General features: G+C 33.9%; 5 protein-coding genes and 1 long non-coding RNA gene across 16 annotated transcripts; 3 read left to right on the forward strand and 3 right to left on the reverse strand.

The window, feature by feature from the left end:
- The first annotated feature begins 21 nt into the window (after nucleotides 1–21).
- Nucleotides 22–4,187, forward strand: LOC139104377 (BRCA1-associated protein). 3 transcript variants are annotated; one of them, XR_011546023.1, is made up of 7 exons: nucleotides 22–352; nucleotides 490–793; nucleotides 1,079–1,268; nucleotides 1,353–1,671; nucleotides 1,872–2,293; nucleotides 2,575–3,184; nucleotides 3,488–4,187. XR_011546023.1 is itself a non-coding variant. In XM_070659817.1 (6 exons), exons 1-6 carry the CDS (start codon nucleotides 274–276, stop codon nucleotides 2,938–2,940), a joined length of 1,680 nt encoding a protein of 559 aa, XP_070515918.1. In that variant the 5' UTR covers nucleotides 22–273; the 3' UTR covers nucleotides 2,941–4,187. The 3 variants fall into 3 exon arrangements, 2 of the variants coding, with proteins under 2 accessions (XP_070515918.1, XP_070515919.1); XM_070659817.1 differs by having other exon boundaries at nucleotides 2,575–4,187; XM_070659818.1 differs by having other exon boundaries at nucleotides 1,878–2,293; nucleotides 2,575–4,187.
- On the reverse strand, nucleotides 2,298–9,881 carry LOC139104376 (chitin synthase chs-2). The gene is made up of 17 exons (XM_070659816.1): nucleotides 9,709–9,881; nucleotides 9,282–9,581; nucleotides 8,714–8,947; nucleotides 8,311–8,541; nucleotides 7,567–8,208; nucleotides 7,125–7,399; nucleotides 6,701–6,911; nucleotides 6,327–6,574; nucleotides 6,000–6,192; nucleotides 5,784–5,938; nucleotides 5,408–5,707; nucleotides 5,080–5,312; nucleotides 4,512–4,896; nucleotides 4,231–4,407; nucleotides 3,933–4,094; nucleotides 3,609–3,831; nucleotides 2,298–3,284 (listed from the first exon to the last, which is right to left on the reverse strand). Exons 1-17 carry the CDS (start codon nucleotides 9,827–9,829, stop codon nucleotides 3,058–3,060), a joined length of 4,317 nt encoding a protein of 1,438 aa, XP_070515917.1. The 5' UTR covers nucleotides 9,830–9,881; the 3' UTR covers nucleotides 2,298–3,057.
- Nucleotides 9,882–10,499: 618 nt separating this feature from the next.
- On the reverse strand, nucleotides 10,500–12,120 carry Sod1 (superoxide dismutase 1). The gene is made up of 4 exons (XM_070659821.1): nucleotides 11,782–12,120; nucleotides 11,323–11,419; nucleotides 10,889–11,076; nucleotides 10,500–10,808 (listed from the first exon to the last, which is right to left on the reverse strand). Exons 1-4 carry the CDS (start codon nucleotides 11,845–11,847, stop codon nucleotides 10,701–10,703), a joined length of 459 nt encoding a protein of 152 aa, XP_070515922.1. The 5' UTR covers nucleotides 11,848–12,120; the 3' UTR covers nucleotides 10,500–10,700.
- A 226-nt stretch (nucleotides 12,121–12,346) lies between these two features.
- Nucleotides 12,347–17,916, forward strand: Prp31 (pre-mRNA processing factor 31). Of its 2 annotated transcripts, XM_070659795.1 has the most exons (9): nucleotides 12,347–12,557; nucleotides 12,715–12,912; nucleotides 12,998–13,202; nucleotides 13,293–13,462; nucleotides 13,541–13,698; nucleotides 13,792–14,082; nucleotides 14,173–14,397; nucleotides 14,479–14,619; nucleotides 17,776–17,916. In XM_070659795.1, the coding sequence occupies exons 1-8, from the start codon at nucleotides 12,440–12,442 to the stop codon at nucleotides 14,581–14,583; spliced, it is 1,470 nt and encodes a 489-aa protein (XP_070515896.1). In that variant the 5' UTR covers nucleotides 12,347–12,439; the 3' UTR covers nucleotides 14,584–14,619; nucleotides 17,776–17,916. The 2 variants fall into 2 exon arrangements, with proteins under 2 accessions (XP_070515896.1, XP_070515895.1); XM_070659794.1 differs by lacking the exon at nucleotides 17,776–17,916 and having other exon boundaries at nucleotides 14,479–14,701.
- LOC139104373 (uncharacterized) lies at nucleotides 14,799–20,604 on the reverse strand. 2 transcript variants are annotated; one of them, XR_011546022.1, is made up of 6 exons: nucleotides 20,413–20,604; nucleotides 19,680–20,158; nucleotides 19,257–19,404; nucleotides 18,562–18,720; nucleotides 17,770–18,111; nucleotides 14,799–15,518 (listed from the first exon to the last, which is right to left on the reverse strand). It is a non-coding gene; the product is annotated as an uncharacterized lncRNA (long non-coding RNA). The 2 variants fall into 2 exon arrangements; XR_011546021.1 differs by lacking the exon at nucleotides 14,799–15,518 and adding an exon at nucleotides 15,546–16,389.
- Nucleotides 20,605–20,778: 174 nt separating this feature from the next.
- Nucleotides 20,779–23,302, forward strand: LOC139104368 (uncharacterized). Of its 7 annotated transcripts, none has more exons than XM_070659804.1 (5): nucleotides 20,779–20,905; nucleotides 21,816–22,038; nucleotides 22,130–22,450; nucleotides 22,610–22,849; nucleotides 23,081–23,302. In XM_070659804.1, exons 2-5 carry the CDS (start codon nucleotides 21,817–21,819, stop codon nucleotides 23,300–23,302), a joined length of 1,005 nt encoding a protein of 334 aa, XP_070515905.1. In that variant the 5' UTR covers nucleotides 20,779–20,905; nucleotide 21,816. The 7 variants fall into 7 exon arrangements, with proteins under 7 accessions (XP_070515905.1, XP_070515898.1, XP_070515906.1 ...); XM_070659797.1 differs by having other exon boundaries at nucleotides 20,842–21,067; XM_070659805.1 differs by having other exon boundaries at nucleotides 20,842–21,067; nucleotides 23,070–23,198.
- The last annotated feature ends 584 nt before the right edge of the window (nucleotides 23,303–23,886 follow it).

The raw sequence follows: 23,886 nt of genomic DNA on the forward strand, positions 1-23,886 counted from the left end.
GTGCACGGAATGACGGAATTTAGGCCAGGGTCGCAGGCACTCCTGCCAATTTTGCAACCCAGCTGTCAATAGTACCAACCACAGACTTCTATATTATAATATAGAAGTCTATATTATATATTATAATATAGAAGTCTGTGGTACCAACACTATGCAACAATATAGACTGTAGCAAACTGTAGTCATCGTAGATCGAGAATTCTAACCTGACGTAAAAAGAAAAAAGGAGAAATGTTCATCATGTTTATTAATGTTGCAATTTAATTATGTGGTATGAATTCATCGGCTGTCTTGGTGTCTTTATGCGTTATTCGCATCGAGATTTGTGATCCGGAGTTGGAAGAAACCACCAGTGAGTATAAATGCTTTGTGCTCGTAACCGCGTACAATTTAAGGTAAATCTGCAGCTTGTACGAAAAGCAATCGAGATATAATCGAAATTACAATGATTATAAAGCGTCATGCACATAAAAAATGTAATAACTATAGGTACCATGGCTGCAAAGAAAACGAGAGGTTGCAGGGAACCGAGGGATATTAATATAGAGACTTATACAAATGTGACAGAAACAACATCTCCTTTACTATCGAGCCAAGGTACGAGCAAGTCGCATTCCTTCTCGAGAACCAATTCCGAAGAGACATCGTTTGCAAATTCGAATCACGTTGCGAGTTCCACTCCCGCAGAAATAACTGGAGCAGCTGCTTGTACCTCGCCTGATCAAATTAATTTTATCTCCGGAAACCCCTTTGTCGAAGTTACAAAAGGCATTCTTCATCTTTTCAAAGAAGAGTAAGTTTATTTCTTTTTTTTTTCTTAGACCGCGATTAAATAGAATTAATTTACGAGATCGATAAAAAAAGCTACAGGCGCGTGAGTGCGACAGGCAAATATTATTTCTATTTAATCGCGGACACCTTGTATGTAATTTAATATAGCTGCAACAACTGCTAATAAAATAATTTCTTTCGAAAATTTTTGCTAAAAAATATTGAATCGTAAGAGACACCTTTGCGTATCTTTTATATTAACGGCTTAGTAATATTAATTATTTGCAATTTTATCGTTTTATTACAGTGAGCTAACTGAAATGCCATGTGCTGCAGATCGCAGCCATACTATCTGTATCTTATCGGTACCGGTGACAATGACTTGCCACGATCTTTTAACTTTCACAGCAGCTTGTCACCAAGACATACAGCACTTTAGAATCCTCAGAGACGGTAGTCCAAACCAGTACATGGCTCTCATCACGTTTAGATCATCGGTAAATAATTAAATATTTTATTAAATGTACTTTTAATTTAATCCACTGCAAAATGTAAATTGTAGTAATATTACGGTATTTTAGAGTGCTGCAAGTCAATTCTACGAAACTTTTAACGGTGCTCCCTATAACTCTCTTGAACCAGATATAGTTTGTCACATGGTATTTGTATCTCGAGTGGAAGTAGGAGACAATGGAATGCCACTTAGTGGACACACAGAATTACCGTCCTGTCCCGTCTGTCTCGAAAGAATGGATGAGAGTGTCGATGGAATTTTAACGATATTGTGCAACCATACTTTCCACTCTAGTTGTCTCGTTAAATGGGGCGACACATCCTGTCCGATCTGTCGATATGCTCAAACACCAGAACCACTGGCAGAGAGTCGTTGCATGGAATGTGGTAAATATCCTTTTAATTGTAATAAATTATCGAGCAAAAGATTTGATAAATAGATCGCGGCATCTATTATTAACACATCTTAGGAAATTTCTTAAAATCTTAAAAAAAGATAGGCAATTCTAGGGCTTCTTAAATTATTGTTAAATAGAAATAAATGAGAAGGAAGCCTCCTTTAATATGCTACAAATGAACTTCTTTAGTTGCAGATGCCAATAATGAAGCACTGTGGATTTGCTTGATCTGTGGTCACATAGGCTGCTCACGTTATCATCAGGGACATGCGTTTGAACATTACCGGGACACACACCACTGCTACGCGATGCAGTTAGGTAATAATCGCGTCTGGGATTACGTAGGTGATAATTTTGTGCATAGGCTGCTACAAGATAAAGATGGTAAAATGGTGGAAGGTAGCTCGGCATCCAAAAGCGAAGGTGCTGCAGTAGAAGATAAAGTAGATTCGGTACAGTTAGAATTCACGTATTTGTTAACATCACAATTAGAAACACAACGACAATATTATGAAGAGAGGCTCAGTCGGTCGGAACAACGTTCCATAACAGAAATTACCGAATTGAGAGATAAATTGGAACAAGTGCTCGAAGAAAATTCACAGTTTAAGGTAATTAATTCTTAAAAGTATATATTCTAATTACAAAAATATAACTATATAAAAATATAATTTCTAATAATTATTATAATAATAAACATTATCTTATCTCCTCCGTTTCTTCTATCTCGACTTTTTGTCTTTTATTTTTATTATTTTATTATTTCTTTAATATTTTATTATTTTTATTATTTCTTTCTTTTTCATTCCTGTATTTCCTTTTTTTTTCTCCATTCTTTTCAATACCACTCATTTTAATTCTCTTTTGAAAACATCGTATACTTTTTTTCCAGAAACAATTCGCGACGTTGAATCGTGACAAACAGTCGCTAGATAAACGTCTACAGCACTCCACTAATAAATTGGCACAAATACAAGCGGAATTGATGGAGGAAAAAGATTTGCGAAAAGCTTTACAATCGAATCAGACTTCGTGGCAAGAAAAATATAAGAAATTGCAAGATGAATTGTCCACAAAAGACGCGGAAATTACCGATTTGAAAGAACAGAACCGGGATCTCATGTTTTTTCTCGAGGCTCAAAAACAAATCGACGAGTCCGCCGATCGAAATGAAATTGCCACTGGACGTATCGTTATTCCTCCAAGTCCTAAAGATGGGAAAGGTTCTCGAGGGCATAAAAGTCAAAAGAGACATTAATTTCATTAAAGCGACATTAAACGTTCAAACTTTAAATTTTTCTTCCGTTTTTAAACTCGATATTTTATCAATATTACGTTTAAGGATTCTTCTTCAATCAGAAATTACGAACACGATTTACAAATTCTCTTGTTGAAACCCTGGATTATCATATTGGTATTGATAAGAATTTGACGGTCCGGCTTGTAAAGGATTCTGGTTCGAAGATTTCAAATTATCAGCATCATCATAATCATGAAATCGAGTCCGTATTTTTCCCCTTTTAGCTAAAAATGTCGATCGCTTTTTTTCGAAATCCTCAAATACTTTTTTCGACATTTGTGAAGACAGACGTTGCGATAAACCTGTAAAAAAAGAACAAAAAATATTTAGAAAAAAAAAAGAAATAAATTAAAAGTACGAAATGTTACAATCGATGTCATTAGATATTGACTTGTATATATATGTACACGTCGCGTATTTTTATGTAGTATATAATATTGTTGCTTTTTACACTGCCAAAATATTAAATAATTTGAAATATAAAACGTTTATTTTAATTTTTCAGATATTAATAAAAAGATTAATAAAAAAACGATTTATTTAATGCAATTAAATCCCGACATATTGATGTACGGACATGTACAAACTACGACTATTTCACACAGCTATCAAAGAGTTGATTATACCTGAACGTGGATCACGAAGTTTATCTCGAAATAGTTTTGCAAAGTTTGCAAATCTTTTCAACGATTCTTTCGAAGTATTCATTGATGTATGTTCATTTTGTTTATTGGGAACAGTCACGTTACTTCGTCTAATTTTATTAAGATCTTCGTCCACCAATTGTTGAATCGTCTGTGATATTTTACTAATACAGTTTCCATTAACATTTTTGTCTTTCGAAGTCACCTAAAAAAAAAGAAATAATAAGAAAAAAGTTATGTAAGCTACTTATTTTTATGTATTGATGCAATTGCAATGCTTTGTATTAACTTTCTTTTTAATATTACCTTCTTCCAAAAAGGACGTTCTGTATTGGCGAGTACATGAGAAAATGTGTCGAATCGATGAACCAGCATAGCAAAAAATTGGATACCTAATATGCTGATAAACGTGGCAATAAATAGGCATCCTATCGGTTCGAGCCTTAAATATTCTTTAGTTACATGTACCTTTAAGAAATTGATGCATATAGTTTACGTTTTTAATCTTACAAATTAAAAAAAAATTATATGTATAACAATAAATTAATTATTAAATCTAAACTAGTTTTTACAGTAATTTAATTGTAATATTATGATTATTTACTTCTCCTCTTTCTGAATTGAACGTAATATTGTACTTCATTCCTAGTGGCCATTGCAAATGCAAAGTATCTTTGTTTAACTGCATTAAGAATACAATTAGTACAAACAAAGCGTTCAAAAGGAAAAATTTTGACAAATACGCATCACGAGAATTCATCAATTCTTCAGTTATTCTCTTCTAAAAAGAAATTAATTTTATAACTTTTATCTTATGCTATTAGTAAATTTTTATTTTGCCTAATTTTTATTTTCTTTTACAGATTAAAAATAAATCCAACCTACTTGACTTTCTTCATCGCTTTCAATAGGTAGCAAGTATTTTAAAATTAAATCTTTCCAAAACTCTTCTTCTTCTTTTGATAAAAAATCCACTACACCTCTTCGTAATCTTTCATCTTGAAGCCAGTACGGACTAATGAGGAAACTACTAGCTCGATCTTGGCTTGATGCTGCAGATATTTGCGTCAGAACGTCACTATCATCGTCATCGACGTCTTTGTAGCTCATATTTTCTCGATCACTTTTATTAGTTAAGTGTTGTAACTCTATTTCTTCATGCATTCCTTGTTCTGCTGTCTCTTCCACCGAAAAATATGATCTTGGGTATACATTAGCATTAGAAGATGATTGAGCAACATTGCTAGTTTCCATATTTAGCACATGTAATCTATAAATATCAATAATACAAACACAGTAGGATCGAGCCGAGACTAAATATTTGAAATCTCTTATAATAATTAATAAACTAATAAATAAAAAATTAAAAAGAAATATTAATATTAAATTTATTAATAAATTTTACTTATAACATAATTATAATTATTTTATAATGATTGTAAGTTTATCATACCCGTCCAGTAAGTTCAAACGTTCGTTTATCTGTTGTAGAGACTTGTTAATTTCATTCAACTGCATCTCTTCGTAACTAACTCCTGAATTAATGCAGCAGATGCATTTGAAAAGATTCCCTAAAGAAAACTCCCATGTACCTTTTTCATTTTTGACTTGCTTATTTTTTCTCTCTAACATAAATCCTTCGGATAGATTAGTGATTATTGTGGACTTCTGCTCATCTTGAACAACCTGTTTTGTTGCAATTATAATAAAATTAATTTTTAGGATATATTAATTACGTTCTACCGTCGCGTATAGACGTGCGTAAAAAATTACAAACTTACAATATTAGGTTTCTTTGAATCACGCGTGCCCCATGTAACATTATGCACGTTGAAGACAGAAAAAATAATTAACAGCATGTACATGGATGGCACAGTTATGTAATAAATAATACCACAAAATAAACAAGTCACTTCCTGAGGGTGTAATAGTCCAGCTATTGTCATTTGACACGCGACAATAAAAAAGAGAAGACTGCTGGGTGCGAGCCACCCATCTTCAGCAATTTGTAACATAATTCCCACCAGAACGACAACCATCACTAGACCGTATATAGCACTGATAATCTCTGCTACTATTAACTGCAAATTAACATCATTAATGTATTATAATATAAAATTTATTCATAAAAAAAATTAATGTAATTGAATTTTATACCTGTACACGCTCTTTACAGATAAAACAAACTACGATGAATATGCCAATTGGAATTAGATTGTACCAGAAACTGGTCCAATTATCGATATGAAACGCAGCGACAAACGCTCCAACCAACATCAAGAATATCGTACCTGGCCCCAGGATCGTACTCCCTGCAATAATAACAGTTTATTGACTTGACAGATTATAAAAATTTTACCTTTAAATACGTACCCATTAGAATCCATTGATAAACAATGTACAACCACGAGATATCGTTATTCACCTTTCGCGTTTCTTTAGCAGTCATCAATAAATCAAAAATATTTGCGACAGTAGAAGGAATCCATCTACGTCGTTGGATATAGAAATCTCTAAAAAGTTCTGGTGCATGTGTGTATGCATCACTTGCTGCCGAATATTCAACCTAATACAAATAAATTAATTCTAAAGCTATATTTTGCATATGCAGCTTACACAATAGAGAAAAGCAAAAGAGGAGAAGAGAGAAAGGGAAATTATGTCATATATTATTCTAAACAAATTAAGTTAATAACTTACCCGAGAACCCACTTGAAGAAGCAATGTGCAAAGCCATCGATCCTCACCTTGATCATATTGAATGTAATGTCTGGCTTCGGTAGACTTAGTAGCGTATTTTGCTATTACATTGGGCTGCTTTAACGCTTTCGCTCTAAAAAGCGAAAAACAACCAGGGCTACAGAGCACGCAACCGATCGTATGCTCTGTAGATTTTTGTAACCAATGTCCAATAGCATATTCAAATTTTTGAAACCAAATCATTGGACCTGTGAACACCAAAGAAAACTTATTTTTCAGATTACAATCACAGTTAACGAGACAATTTTAATAAAACGTTCTTTAGATTATTTTAATATTTTATATTAATATTAATTAATATTATGAGTAGGTACCTGATCCGACCGGATGTATTCGGCCACACGCGGCACCAAGATCTCTATCTTTTTTCATCAGATCCACTAAAACTTTAACCGCAGCCGGTTGAAAATCAATATCTCCATCCAATGTAAGAATATATGTATTCTCGGCAATAGTCTCTTTCCGATTCATATCAATCGGTTGTTTCATTAAATTATATCCCAGAAGATAATACATGTACATCACCTCGAAGAAATAAAATGAAGTATTTTTCTCAGATTCTTTTAAAAAAACTCTTTACTGTTAATTATAAAATTAATCATTTCTCTCTGATAACAGTTTAATGAAATTACTAATTTATAATATTTACGTATTTAATTTTATTTTACATGTGCATTACGTATGTGCATACATACTATGAGCGTTAAATTTTTATAATTAAAAAATGACTTCACATACCTGACTCCATCGTTTTCTGTGTCTAATTTTATTTTTATCCTTTAGATGAACTATTAATTTATTTTTTCCTGGCAACACCCACACAAGACGACCTCCGTAAGGTGTTGGATATTTAGCAGGTGGCGAATAATGCATTAACAAGTTCTCCACATTTTTTTGAACCGTCTCTATTAGCGTAATCACATAATGATTGACTTGTGTCTCATTTTCGTCGTGATTGCATAAACCAACGCAGCCGTGCATGCAGCAAAATGCATCGTCAAAAAAAATGTGATCTGATCTCAAAAAACATACGATATAAACTTATAATCAACAAGTTCATTTAATAATTTTCTCACGCCAAAAGTTTGCGATTCTTAATAATATATCATTATTACAATTAACAATTTTCGTTAATCTTTTAACATTTATAATTTTTTACGAGAGATTGGTTGCAACTTACTTTCCAATTTGTAAAAGTCTTCACTTTTAACTCGGTAATGTTTCCGCGTTACATTTATTGCACACTGATCCTTATCTAAACGCAAAATACTGCCGATTAAATGATTCATCTCATTTCTTTCTTCATGCCACATTGTGGCACACACGTAAATTATCGTTTCGTGATCTTTACATTTATCAATAGCTGCTGGCGTGTCCTCTGAATCGTTCATGATTCGATCAATTTTTTCGTGTTCGTGCTCCTCTGATTTGCAGTCTTGATCAATTACCTCATTTTGCGTTTTCCTATTTAATGCCAAGCATTGATCAATCATAAGCGAATCGTAAGTGATTATAAAAAAGATTCTTTCCGCTTGTGCCAGTCTTTCGTTCTCGGTGATCCACAGATGATTCGTGATCCACATCTGAGACAAAATCCACACCGGCCAAAAATAAACGCACCAATTAGAACGAAACTCGTTCCAATTTTGAAATAAAAATTCCTCGATATAAAGATTGTCAGGAATAATGCTAGAAAAGATACATTTATCGTTTTTTCTGGCGATGCATAACGTTGCAGCCAAAAACACCGCTACCAGACTAACAAGGTTCGTTGGAACTGCGAAACCGAATTTATGCATAAGAGTTCTGCAAGAGAATTTACCTGAAAGTTAAAAGATCGTAATAAAAGCACTCTTATGTGTCATCTAATGTACTATGTATTGTAAATTATATTATATGTATGTGCTTGACTATTTTAACTTACAAGACTGATACATCGCCATGGCGCAAACAGCTTGAATTATAAAAATATAGAGAGTAAATGTCTCATCGAATCTCGGTGAAAAGAAACTGTTAGCATCTATTCCTTTCAACACATTAACAACAAGAACACCTATGATAAAAGTAATTATCCTCCAAAGAGAAGAGCATCCGTGCGCAATGTACTGACCCGATTGAAGATCCTCTTTCACACGAAACAAGCATTGCCACAGACCTATTTTTAATTCGCCAACAAATAATAATTTAATAATTAATATTGCAATTTAGAATTGGAAATATCGCAATATATTTTATTATCTCTATTTTTAATCTTGTTTTTTTTTCATAAGGTTGCCTTTAAAAAATTCTCTATTTATAACCATTACTTGTAATCGTTATCAACGTACGTTTATTATCGCAAGACGACGACATAAAATTGCCCCACCAGCGAATTGAACATAAGACGAGAGTAATGGGACAAAGACACATCAACAACACATCGACGTCAGGTTCGATATAAAGGATCGAAGGCCATAACATTCCGGTAATTTGGCTGATTAATGCCAGCCAATCGAAAATTTTTACTAACTTCAGCTTGCGCATGCATTCATACCGGCTTTTCTCATTTCGCATAAATAAATCTATAAAAAATTTTCAATCGTAAGCGTCAAAGTTAAAGTTGTACGCTGAAAAGCAGATATGGCGACGGCAGCTAGCGAACGTGATTTTTAGCGTCGTGTGCGTCGAGTTTCACTTGTTTCGCATGTAATATACCGCGCCGGCCGGTTTGCCGAAGACTGATTTCTCTCCGTTCTTTTGTCTTTTGCCTCTGTCGCCTAGGATTACGTACGCTAGCCGCTGTCGCCGCAGAAAACGCTAGATCTGCCTTTCGGTGTACAACAAAAAAACATTACTTTAAAATAGAATGTAATTAATAACAAAAGAAGAAAGATAATTAACACATTAATTACTTACTCATACAACCTGGTATGAAACATAGACAACAGAAAATCGCGGCGCCTTGGACCACGCCAAGTTTTGGTAAAATGATAAAAATAAATAATATTAAACCAATCGTATGAAGCGTGTCTATTACAATCATAAATAGAATGCTTCCTTTTTTTGGTATCTTCAATTTTTCTTTGAATAAAAGATTCCATACGGTATTTAACACTCCAAGGCATTCCGGTACGAGAAATATAAAAATCAGACACCATGTCCATTTAACATGATTGTCCTGCATGCTTCTGGTAGAAAACTGCTCCTCTACCTTTTCTAAGAAATTTTAAGAGTTTTGCGTTAAAGAACGTACGTATATTCAATATTACGCTCAATATTACATAATACAATAACTGTATTTTTTATTATTTGTAATTGAATATATTTTTAATTAAAATCTTACCTAGGGTACAATTGGGTAACGATTGATTTTTCCATAATTGCGCGGCAGCAATTAAAATAGATAATTTTGAAACGATACCACTACATAAAACAATGGTAATTACCAGCCCGTAAATAAACATCTTTAATAACCAAACGACGATTTCTAAACATTTCTTGTTCGTAGATCCATCTTCCGCTGGAGGATAATATTCAAACGCGTCCCACGGTGGTAAGTCTTTCTGCAAACTGCAAGTTACCTTGTCTATTATTAACTCTTTGCTTACTTTCCAGCAAATTACGTAATGCTCAAAAAATTTTATCTAATTATATAAGTTTATTTGTTCGATTTTATTTAGACAGGAGTTTCAAACGATATAAAAAATTCAATTCCTTTAAACTTTTCTTACCTCTCATCATCAGTTTCGTCGAATTCAGAATTACTATATTCATTATATTCGTCAACGATACTAATCCTCGATTGATATTTTGACATTATGCTTGCAGAAGTTCTGCGGCACCTTTTCACAATCTTGTCCACAATCGAAACTGATACATTGAACGCTTACATTATATTTTTACATGCGCTATTGATCAACGAAGTATTATCATTGGAACCATGATAAGATAAGATTAATAATTGAATCCAATTGGAAAATTGGGCCGCCGATACATTTTCAGATACGCATTCATCGCACATTTAATTAAAGATACGTTCCGATATTTACTGCTAGTACTGACAAAAACGTGTACTACCTTTATAAATATAAAGAAATATTCTTAATATATTCTGAAATTATATATATGTATATGTAAAGCAAAATTTTCATATTTTATTAATGTTACATTTAGGAAAAATAAAAACTTTCATCATATACATTATAATATTATAGCAAATAAAATAGCGATAACATTTGCATAATTGTATGCTACAAACCAAGTAATAAGAAAATAATTAATTTTTATCATAAACCCTATTTTTATATTTAACTTTTTGCAATCAGGTGTATCAGTTTACTTTGTAATACCAATAACACCACAGGCAAGACGAGCGCCAGCATTGCCAGTTGTTTTCGACAGCTCATGACCACCCTGGCCTAAATCATCAGGATCAGCATGGACCTAAAAATCATATAATTTTATAAAATTGTCGATTGTTATTAAAAAAAAAAAAAAAAAAAAAAATTAAAATAACTACATACCACCAAAGTTCGACCGATAATATTGTATGGACCACTGAGTTGAATTAAAGAGTCAGTGATGTCCACTTTTGCAACTCCATCAGCACCAGCTTGTACATTTCCTAAATCTCCAACATGACGCACATCATGAGATGGGCCACCATGATCTTTGCCTAATGGATTGAAATGAGGACCTGCACTTGTGCAACCTAGTAAAGAATTAAAAAATATAAATTATTTATATTTACAGCTTATCCTTAAAAATTATTATGCATTTACAACTAAAAGAAGTATAAAAAATAGATAAAATATATATTTTATTTTTAGACATTTAAAAATTAAATTAAAAACTAAGAGAAATTAATTTGAATACAAAGCCACTGTATGTTAAAAAAAAAAAAATTGATAATGTAACATTTCATTAAATAATTTTATTAGATCTAAATTAATCATACCATTAGAATTGTCACCAAATTCATGAATGTGAAAACCATGCAGACCTTTCTGCAAGCCAGAAAGCTCTCCAGTCACCTTCACCTTATTTGAACCATCCTGTAATGCAAATTAAGCTCTTACTAATCCAAATTCTATAGACTTAAGTAAATTTCTTTAGAAAATTATTAATCAACAACTGTTGAACATTGTCAGGATAAATAAAAAAGAAAAAAAAAAGCACAAGAATAATTGAGTTCATTCAACGAATTAAAAAATATACAAGTACAGTAGCATGACCCAGGTGAACCTGATGAGTCTAATTTAAATAAAACATAAAAGTATCATTACATAAAAAAATGTTTCAAGAGCTTGTGGCTTAAAAAACACCGGTTTTTTTTCCTCGAAAGATACCAAGATTGATCTGAAGAATGTCATGACATTGCCAAACTGCCGGCAAGAAGAAAAAAAGAGACATTTACCTCTTGTTCGAAATAAACGATTCCCTTGACAGGTTCTCCTAGAAGAACGCAGATTGCCTTGGTCATCTTGCGAGCGATCCTTCTCGCTTATTCCGGTATAATCGAAATCTGCTGGCAAAATGCTACCAGAACGGATGCGGTGGCACAAGGCGCGGACTGCACGACTCTTAGGTTACGCGGTAGTTAAATAATCAAATTGCCTAATATTGCTGAATCACGAATAATCAGGGAAGAAAAAAAAATCGCTGACGTGTGATATATACGTTGACTGATACGCAATTACGCACAACTCCGCCAATTTGAAACGATTACACGGCCAATGGCGAATACCGAATAGTTAGGAGACGTTGGAAAACTTGGAAGAGTTGAAGCTAAAGTGGCTCGCGAACGTAAAGGCGGCAATGAAACGAAACATTACGTAAGTTCTTGGAGAGCCAATCAAGGCGTAAAATATATATAGATTCATCCAATCCAGAGGTACGGATTATTATAATGGTGGATCTGCGTTTGCGAAAGAAGCCCGCAGGTTGGCGCTGGCGGTGTCAGTTTTGGCGCATGTATACTTGTTCACAAATTGTACGATTATTAATGATTGTATTTTGCCGGTGATTGATTTATTATAAAGTTTTTACGTGCAAATAGTGAGTAGCGAGGAGAGATGTCTTTGGCTGACGAGCTTCTTGCCGATCTCGAGGAAAATGACGATGGCGACGTTGTTATGGAGGAACCGGAGCCGGAATTTATTCCGACTTCGGTTTCCAAAGTCTTGGAGGAAGGTTAGCTTGGTTCACTATAGCAATTTATTTTTATACACTTAACTTATTTTGCACAGATTAATATACTTGATATATTATTTATTGTAATATTATTTCAGATTTTATGACCGTTGTATGTATTACATAAAATTAATCTGGCTATTCTTTTTTTATACAGAGATAAAGGTGTCTTCTGTTCGAGAATTAGCTAAGCTAGGAGACTCAGAACAGCTTCAACAAGTTATGTTGCAGATTGAGAAATATAGCAAAGTACTCAGGAAATCAACTGATATCATAGGACCTGTAGAATCTGATCCAGAATATCAATTGATAGTTGAAGCTAATAATATGGCAGTCAAAATTGACAATGAAATAAGTAATTATATTGCATGGTATATTAATGATATTATTATAGTTTAATAAAAATTATAGAGTAATATTAATTGTTTTATATTTTTCAGCTACTATACACAGATTTACAAGAGATAAGTATTCAAAAAGATTTCCAGAATTGGAATCTTTAGTAGTTGGACCATTGGAATATGTAATGACTGTCAGAGAATTAGGCAATGATTTGGATAGAGCCAAAAATAATGAAATTCTACAGCAGTTCCTCACTCAAGCTACTATCATGGTTGTTTCTGTGACAGCATCAACAACTCAGGGGTAATATTTAAATACATAAAATAAAATATTAATAAAACTTATTAAAGTACAAATATTTTTATTATAAAAGTATTATATTCTGACATGTAGACAGTTATTGACAGAAGAAGAGAAAGAAGCTATTTGTGAGGCTTGTGATATGGCAGTGGAGCTAAATAATTGTAAATTAAAGATATTTGAATATGTGGAAAGCAGAATGGCATTTATTGCACCAAACCTATCAATAATTGTTGGTGCATCAACAGCTGCCAAGATTATGGGTATGTATATTGTTCAAAGTTACAAATAGGTATTAAAAATAAATTTTTTGCAATTCATCATCAATTTTTTAAATTTAGGTGTTGCTGGCGGTTTGACAAAACTTTCAAAGATGCCAGCTTGTAATCTTCTGGTCCTTGGATCTCAGAAAACTACACTTTCTGGATTTTCGCAAGTTACTACTTTACCCCATACAGGATTTATATACTATTCAGACATTGTACAGGAAACTCCTCCTGTAAGTTTATTCTTGTGTGCTATGTACAATAAAAATTAAAAAAAATTAGAATTTATTAATGGATTTAATCATAATAACATAATAATGTTGCAGGACTTACGAAGGAAAGCGGCAAGATTAGTGGCATCAAAAAGCATGTTGGCAGCTAGAGTAGATTCTTGTCACGAAAGCACGGACGGCCACATCGGTCAAATGTTACGTGAAGAGATCGAAAAGAAACTGGATAAATTACAAGAGCCGCCACCCGTGAAATTTGTGAAACCACTGCCAAAACCGATCGATCCTGGTCGAAAAAAGCGCGGTGGTAAACGCGTCCGCAAAATGAAGGAACGATACGCGATTACAGAATTCAAAAAGCATGCCAACAGAATGAACTTTGCAGACGTGAGTTATACTGAATATTTTTTAATTTATGACTAATATAATACTTTCAAGATAATTAAAAAATTATTTGAATTATTATTACGATTACAGATTGAGAGTGATGCTTATCAAGAAGATCTTGGTTACTCGCGAGGTACAATCGGCAAGGCAGGCACGGGCCGGATTAGATTGCCGCAAATTGATGAGAAAACGAAGGTCAGAATATCCAAAACGCTTCAAAAGAATCTTCAGAAGCAGCAGCAATGGGGTGGCAGTACCACTGTCAAAAAGCAAGTCTCCGGTACTGCTTCCAGCGTGGCTTTCACTCCTCTACAAGTATGTTTGAATTTTTTATACTTTTGATACTATTTAGGGTAAATTTAATAATTAATTTTTTTTTAATTATTATTTGCGTAGGGTCTTGAAATTGTCAATCCACAAGCTGCGGAGAAAAAAGTGAACGAAGCAAATGCGAAATATTTTTCCAATACAGCTGGTTTCTTAAAAGTAAAAAAAACCTAACTGTATATTAAAATGTGGAAAAGTGTATATATAAATGTAAGTATTAATCGCTTGATTTATTAAACAAAGTTACAGTAATTTTGAAATGTGAATAAAAAGTAATTTTTATTTAAATAAATATATATAGAAATTTTTAGAATTGTAACACGATATACAAAAGTACATATAAGATAACACTAAATTAATTTCACTTTTCTTATTATGTCATATTACATATCATCAAGCGTTGGAAATGTTAATCAAATATGTGACATTTTCAAGACTATTGAATAATACTGGTTGGCTGAGAGACCACACCTCGCATACGTGTTCTCTGACACTCGGGCTTAGACACTATTTCATTTTAATGTTATGCGTCGTTTACGCAATACGCAATGTATATATGTAAATTGGTTTATATTGAGAAGCGAAAAATCTGCATAGCATGCTACGCCAGATTTCCGCATTTTCCAGGTAGTTCGCGAATCGAGATCGGATTCTGTTGCATAAACTACTCGATCGCTATAAAATTATAAACTGTTCGATTGTTACGTGATGATTATTACTTGTAACGTATCACTTGTAAGCTCGAAAATCCTTTTCTGCTCTCATTTAAAAAGTACACTAATTAATAATGTAGTGTATTATTGTGTATGATAATATTTCCAGGTTTTTAATTTCACTAGCTGGCTCAAGACCACGTCTTCGCGTCTTACCTTGGCCTTGATTTTAGTTAACATGTCATTTCGAATCAATCTAAAGCCCAATCAACCCTACCACGTTTCCGATTCTATATATATATATATATATATTAATACTCCTTTCTCCGTTCTTGATCTAGACGATGTCCTCTTTCACTTTCTTCTTGATATAAAAAAGAGGGGGATTTAACAACCGATCCATCATTTTCGTGAAGAGGTATCTTCAAGCTCTCGCTTCAGCACTGATTCTAAAATCTATAAAAAGAATTCGTAAAAAATTAAAAACCATAGTAGTTTATTTTAAAAAAAAGTATATTAAGTTAAACGGTGTTCTCTTAAAAAAATTTACAAATTTTAATTTCTCAGCTTATTTCGTACTGCACGAAAGTAAATGTCAGTCTTTATGGAGGTTCAATACCTCAAAGAATAGATCGTCACGATCGATTTCATTATCTCGAAAATTTTCATAAAAATTAAATAAATTTTAATTTATCTTCCAGTCGAATTTCTGATTAACAAAGGTGGAACGGAGGTTGAAGGAACTTTCTCCATCAGGCCCAAATGCTTGGTGAAAGTGTTCTTTTACGTCTGCAACGTGCAACATTTTGTATGTCCACTTCTCTATCGAAATCGCTTTTCGAACAGAATGATAATTTCGGATAATAATTTTAGATTTTATCGGCCATTAGATTCATAGATCGTTTTGTCGAATTGTCTGGATTTATTTTTGATCGTTTGCACTAATGGTCTATTGCTAATTTAATTAAGCCTCAAGTACGTAAGCAAGTTATAAAAAATTATATTGCCAATTACATAGAATCCTATCGACGGAAGAAACGGGAGAGAAAGGGGTGGGATCAAGTGTTATTACTTTCCTTCTAGGATAATTGGCGTCCATTGTCGATACAATCGGCGTAAATTAAACAAAGCGTGTCAGTGGTGAGTTTCTCCGCGGGTGGAGAACCACGAGACTTTCGATCTCGTTTCCCCATTGAATTCAACGCACTGTTTGGCGGTCGATTTATTGAAATTTTATGGAAGCGGATCGGACTTTCTTTCGTCAGACGAAGGTCGTTCTTTTCACTGACAGTGACGAATTCCCAACGTATATATAATAAACTCGTGTCTGGAAATAACAATGAATTATCTCGATAAATAGTTGATCCTCATTTGTATATTATATAATGTATTAATACGTTGACAACGGTATAAGCAAGCTTATTAATCGGATTCTATTATTGATATTATCCATATAAGTTCTACAAAAGCTGTGAATGTATATAATTGCTACCTGATTGCAAAGAGTTGTAAAAATGAAATCTAATGAATTTACATCAGAACCGAGAAATAGATCTGTACAAGTTGAATACAAAGAAATATTACGTTACAATATTTTAAGGCGGAAGTAAAACCTGTCGGGCGGGGCGGTAAGAAAGTTACGTCGACGACCGATGTATGAAAATTTAATCAGGACGTAACGCTTGATCGAAGGTGGGTCGCGAATTTAAGTGACAAGTTCCACGTGGCAATACTTAAGAAAAAAAAAAAAAATTAAACGTTTTACATAATAAACGTGAAAATCTGGTTGCTTTAAATTTTTTGAAAAATAAAATACTTGTGGCGCGATTCTAAAATTAAAAATAAAACATATTTGGAGAGCACGCTGTTTAATAGACAGAAAAAAAAAATTAAAAGACACTAATAAAAATTGAAATAAATTGGTACTCTGATAGAACATATAATTAGATGCTTCGGAATAAGAAATTTGATCCGTTTATCTACTTGAATGGCTGAATAGTGGAAAGTTGAGGGAAAAAGAAGCGACACAGGAAAGGGCGTGATTCGCTTTCTGGATTCTGCTGGTGAATTCACCAGCCGATCTTCCGGAATGATCGACAGATCAGATTCGCCAAGTTTCTGATGTTAAATTATGCATTCCTATTTTACCGCGCATCTTGCGTTTAATCAAGATGCGATCCTGATTCTATGCACCGTAGGGTATATCGGAGAATACATCTTTACTTCCTCAATAATCGCGATCTACAATTATGCTTTCCTCGGAATTGCGCTGCAAAATTGTTAATATCACGAGTTACACGTGGGTGCACCTGGTTTTCCTTTCTTTCATTTTAGTTTCAGAGCATAAGATTTAAAAAATGATGAACGACTCTTTATTTTCGATGATGCAGGTGAATGTGAGACTTGCTACATTGAGTGTTCGCAATCTATAAATCTTTTCTTAAAATTAATGACGACTAAGCATTTATCTCTTTCAATTCCAACAACATGTATAGTAACATTTTTTATTAAGATTTTTATATAGTTAAAAATAAGCTTTTAAAGTTAAAATACACGGAAGAAAATGTTTGATGCAATAAGCTTTCAATTTTTTTGCCCATAATTAAGAATATTTGTTGATCTCTTGTTGTAATTAAGTGCCATTAAGTGACGAGTGTAGAAACAAACGCGGGTGCAAATTATAATAATAAGATAAATTTTGACTTACAAACAGGTGCATCCTGCAGAAGGCCTACGAGGATGCAGACGCGAGGAATCTCCCACTACCTTGAAAAGGATCGAATCTACTTCATCTGGTGGAGGCAACTTTCAGCGGTATACGCTATATAAGAGAGTGACATGCCGGGTGGCCAAGATTAAGAACGCGTGTGTTGTTGATTTCTCAGAGTATTTTGCCCGTCTTATCGAACTGTCCTAGTAATTTCGTCAGTGACAGGTAAGTGGGCTCTTAAATCAGTGATACTTCAACGCCACCAAAATATATATTTCACAGGACCAGAGGATTTAAACCATGCATCATTGTACTGTGTCAATCGTTCCTTGATTTGATCTAAAAATATTTGAAAATAGTCAAATTCATTATTTAATAAAACAGATCGTTAAATATGCCAAAATTTTTAATTCTAATTGCATCTTTCTACTTTTATAATTAATTCCGCAACAATAAAGTATTATATTATATTTTTTGCTATAATATAAACTTTATATTTAGCATAATTGTCTTTATATTCCATACTCTGATTAAATTCTTTAAATCCTCTTTGCACAAATATTAATAAGTTGTATTTAATACGCTTATTTTTAATTTAACTCATCTTCAGTAATAAAAATTTCTTTTCAAAAATTAAATTTCTAATAAATAAAATTCAACACTTGATTAACTTAGAAGAATGCGATCGATACACTAGGGTTAACGACTGCGATAAAATGTCGAGATAAATGTGATTTAAATAATCGACTTCCTTATCTCGCAATCAACTGATTTTGCGGAGCACTCAACTGGTTTTCTCGTTGGCTGCTGTCTAGGCACGTGTCATAATTCTTGCTCCACCGTGCGTGACCAATAATTTTATAAAATTCCTCAGGCTGGCGGACGTCTGAAGTCCTTCGACATATCAGTTAAAACAATGTTGCTACTTTAGAGAAAGTATTCCTGTTTCTGTAACATACCATTGAATACGTTTAAATTCACTTCCATTTATTTTTCACCCGCATTTACACAGATCAGCTTAATGCCTCGCAGTATATCGGAATAGAAGCTTCATAAAAAAATTTTTTTTTGATAGTCTTGTGCATAAAAAAGTAGCAAGTACAACCAATTCGTTATAAATATAATAAATTATTTCTATTAAAGTATAATATTAAAATTAATTTGAAACAATCGTATTATAATGTGTTTAATTTAATATTTTAAATTATAAAACATTAAGCAACAAGGATGAAATTATTATTATCTTGTTTCTTCAAACTAAAAATGTAATACAACTTTGTTGACCAGTTAAAGAAATCGATTAATTATTACCGATAAAAATAGAAGAAATAATGAGAGAATAAAACGAGAAAAGAATTGAGTGGTATGTTGTACCTGCAAGGCGTTATAAAAAAAAATGTTGCCCGGTGGCAGCTATTTGAGATTTCCTCAAGCTAACCGGTCGAGTTATGTGTATTACACTATATACCACATTTGATACTTACCGGACAACTATCTCTTTTTCCATTATGCAATATATTGCTTTCTTTGCACGACAGGCGGGAAGTCAGTTACCGCCGCGTTGTAGAGAACGCCCTTTTGGTGTACGTTATACACACACTTTCTTGGTGAACAAGTCATGCGGTCATTTCGCTAAAAAAGAAAAAGAAAAATATAACAAATTATTACGCGTTATCGCGGGGAATTATATCAATAGTAACGTTCATTCATGCGATCTGTTTGGTGGAGAAAGTTTACAAGATTTTTCTAATGACGAAATTAGAGAAACTGATCGAACGAATAAAAACAATTTGTTCGGACCAACCCTCGGTCATTAAAATATAACGACCGGATTTCGAGGAGGTCTAGCCACCTCGTTTACATATAGATATATTTTAAATAAAATTGTGAAACTTTAATACACGTACCTTGCACCTTGATAATTTTATTTGCGTATATTTTACATCCGTTTGTCTCGCGCTTCTCAAATCAGAATAGAATCCAGCGTCTAATAGAATAATCACACAGCATATTCAGTTGTAATAATGATTAATTTAAAAATGCTATTAAGCCGATAAGAGAACATGTTAATTTCTCGTCTATTAACGATGACCGTGACCTTGCTAAATTGCATAAAAAATTAATATTTGTTTCGTAATCCTCGGCGTCATTTCGACTGTTGTGTTATTCATGAAGATATATGAGCCGAGCTTCGATGTAATGTTTTATGTCTCACACGCCTTGTCAAACGTGTTACATTTTTACACGGCATTTTTACCAAGAACTCCTCTCACTTTCACTTTGCTCGGATTTTATCGGATTTAATCTGGCGAGCGCAGAAAAATACCGGCGAGGAATTTTCATTAAACACGACGTGTATGCACGTGAGCACATTGATGTACACCCTCTGCAAACAATAGAATGCAATTGTCAAATATATTTTTGATTAACAATTTTTATTTAAATAATTTAAACAAATTAATAATGCAGCCGGTGATCTAACATAACCTAATTTTAATGTAACGTCAAATTTAATGAAGCGACCGGCGAATTCAAGTAAAAAAAAAAAAAATTTTAAAAAAATAAAAATAAAATAATAATTAACAAATTAATGAATTACGTTGCATAAGTGCCTTATTACGTGGAAAATGGTAGGCTTACCTTTGACCTATATTTCTTATGTAACTACAAATTGCCCTTTCGATACGCTTACATCCAAGCTCTCCGTAAAATTACTGCGACAATCCATGGCAATTGGAAACACGCAAGAATTCTCATGCAGCTTCTTTTCCACATTTGAGACAAACGTCTTCTGTTTTAAAGCGAAGATACAGAGACACTTCGCTGTCTGCATACGTACTATGTGCTCAATTACCGGTAAAAGAATCCGAAAATCGTGACGTCATAACTACTCGAGACAATGGGATCTCTCGCGCGCCCATCGACATTTACGTATAATGCAGATAATTTGATTCTCGCGGTACTAAATAACCTCAGTTTATTCAAGAAAAGAAAACAGAAAAACAAAAAAAAAATTACGCATCATCCGAAAGCGATTTCAAGGCGAAAGGGAACTCGCTCAACGGCCGACATGATCGGTGGCGAGATGATTTGTGAATAGGAGCAACGAGAATCGATCTTGCGAGGAACAGGCGTGAGGAAAGCGTGTTACTTTCTATGTGTGCAAAACTCGGACGGCGGTTTCACGATCGGTTAAAGCCATTTCGGTCATGACGATGACGTGCTCAACGGGCTCGAGTGCTTTCCATAATAATTCTCGAACGCGGCATGTGGCATACATGCACCTGGAAAGCTGGTTTCTAATTGTTTTGCCATTGAACTAACAAGTGACAAGAAAACGAGGGACGATAATAAATGATATCGAGAATTTTTGTTCGCGTCTCTTTTAACTTTTATCGCGCGGGAATAAAAGGAAGCAGGAAAAAAAAATATATATCTATATTTAAAAAATAATAAAAAAAGAGGCGTTTGAGACTCTCTCGGGCAACGACCCCGACGGATTTGAATTGAGATATCGAACTGGATTGTAATCGTATACCAGTACCATTACAGAGGCGAAAGAACATTTATTTGAGAAATCGCAGCCACCGTACTGCCGTACTTTCTCGTAAATCGACGTCTATTAAATTTGTACGCACGTACGCACGCACGCACGCGAGAGAAAGTGATCTTGGCCATCGATATCCTCAAAATGCACCCATTTGTATCGTAGGATATCACAAAATCGAAAGTGATAACGCAGGCATAACTATCATTTCAATTTAAAGCGGCGGATGAATAAATTTAATGATGGAAATTTGTCGTTTCGTCCGTCATCAAAATAATTATATATTATAACGCGAGAAATTAATGCATTTTATGATAATAAATGTAAAATAATTTAGAAAATTTTATCTAGATATATATATATGATCAAGATCTCTTCCTCTTTCTCATTCTCTCTTAATAATTAATTTAATTGTTGGATAATTACTTACATAAATAAAACTTTTTTTTTTTTTTTTCTTAGCGGTGAATTACGACTAATTTCTGTGTTTTTGCAGGATGTATTGGGTGCTACTAGGATTGTTAAGTTCCGCCATTGCGGCGCAGAATTCTTACGATTTGGAAACCAGAGCTGTTTCCTTTCCCGGCAAGCCAAGTAGCCTAGGACCACTTTACTCGCCCGGTTTAAGCGCGGCCCAAGGATTCCGCGATAACAGTTATGAAGATAACGCGGTGACCCCAACGCCGTCGCCGACGCCAATTTACAGGAGTCAGCAGCCGGTCGGTTTTAAAATATCACTTTTAATATTGTATGCATTTATTCAAGCAGAAGGAAGGAAAAGATTACGCTTACTTCGTTGTATTATTGCAGTTATATCGTAAACCCACGGCGTCATCGATAGACTCTCGCGATTATACTCAAGCGATCCGTGTTGGTTCACCAGCACGTTCCTCCAGTCGGAGCGGACAGCCACAGCAGTTCGGTCCGAATGGGCCTACTCAGGAGGAAATCGAGGAGGAAAAGGACGAGCCCGATCGTCTGAGCCTTCTTCTTCCTCAGAGCAGATTCGATTGCGTTAACAAGCAGACTGGTTACTATGCTGACGAAGATCTCAACTGCGAGGTCTTCCATTATTGTCAAGACAACGCCAGGCACTCGTGGATCTGTCCTGAGGGTTTCACTTTCCACCAGGTCGGTAAAATGTCCGACTGCATTTTTTTTCTTTCTTTTTTCTTTTTTTTATTTAATTACGTCAATTAATTAATTCTAAAATAATACAAGTATCTTCCATAGATTATTCGTTTAACTCTAATAAAAGTAAAATGTATTTTATTACCTTTGTCGTACTAGGTACATCTAATCTGCATGCCACCCAGCGGCGATATCAGCTGCCAAAAGAGCTCGCAATATCATTTCGTCAACGAATACTTGTACAAGCCGCTTAATCAGCAGGAAGCCGAAACCAAGCCTAATGTCACTTTGAGATACAGCGAGAGGTATTATCCCTCTGACATTTACACAGACGAGAGGGAATCCAGCGATTATCAGATCACTCCGACGCCTTCTCCAGTGCGTCGTCCTGCTCCACAGGTATTAATTAGAAGCTGTAAATTACAAGTTAGATTTTTTAAACTATCAAAGTTTTAGACTCGATCTTCTACGTTTTATCAACTAAAGCTTTTGCGTTACTCGCCAGGGATTAATTCTCGAACTGTTGATGTTACCTAAACAGACCATACTAGTCTCTTCTCCGCTTCTACTATATGCAATTGCCTTTTGATCGACCGTATATTGATACGTTAATGGTTAGGTTTTGTACAGGTCCTTGTGAGTCCACAGCCAAGTTTGAACAGCATTCCCACGTCGGCCCGTCCGCAGTCTACAGGATTTTCGCAGTTTCGTCTCCCGGTGAATCAGGTATTCCGTAGCCCCGAAGAGGTCAACATACCCCTTCAGCTTAGACGGCCGCAGCAGCAGCAGCACCAAGCTCTTAGACGGTTTCCTCAAGTTCAAATCCGACCGGATGAAGAGGACTATGAATAACTTTTTTGATTCGCGTTGAATCTTGAGCTTACTCAAATTATTCTGTCGCCCTTTTTTCTAAGTTCTACAAATTAATGAGTTCGTAAAAGTAGGCATTTCTGTCTTCAAGACTTGATTTTGCAAAATCAAACAAAAACGCGATGTTCAACACGCCCTAAAATAAAATAAAAAAAATATAAAAAGTAATGAGAGAACTGCAATTGCAAAACGGACGAGTTTACAACATATATACATACATATTTGAAGGCGTTATTAACATTCATTTTATATATAGTTACAAATTTGTTTTCATCAAGAACTTTTCCATGTAAATCTTAAAAACTCTTATTCTATAAAAACGTTTCTAATTAATTAAATATTTATATAAGGCTGATACAGAGATAATTTAATCGCGGTGCAATTATTGTGAAAATAATTTAATTATTGTAAATAAATCATCACACTAATAATTATGTAAACGATACGATAAATCTGCCTTATTTATAATGTAAACTGATCCCAAGAATTAAGAAGAGGATGTGCTAATAAATTGTTATTACGTTATGTTTAATCGTATTCATACTTTCTATGTGGGATTTCAGATA

The sequence above is a fragment of the Cardiocondyla obscurior genome, linkage group LG07 (assembly GCF_019399895.1).
Source record: "Cardiocondyla obscurior isolate alpha-2009 linkage group LG07, Cobs3.1, whole genome shotgun sequence".
Classification (NCBI taxonomy): Eukaryota; Metazoa; Arthropoda; class Insecta; order Hymenoptera; family Formicidae; genus Cardiocondyla; species Cardiocondyla obscurior.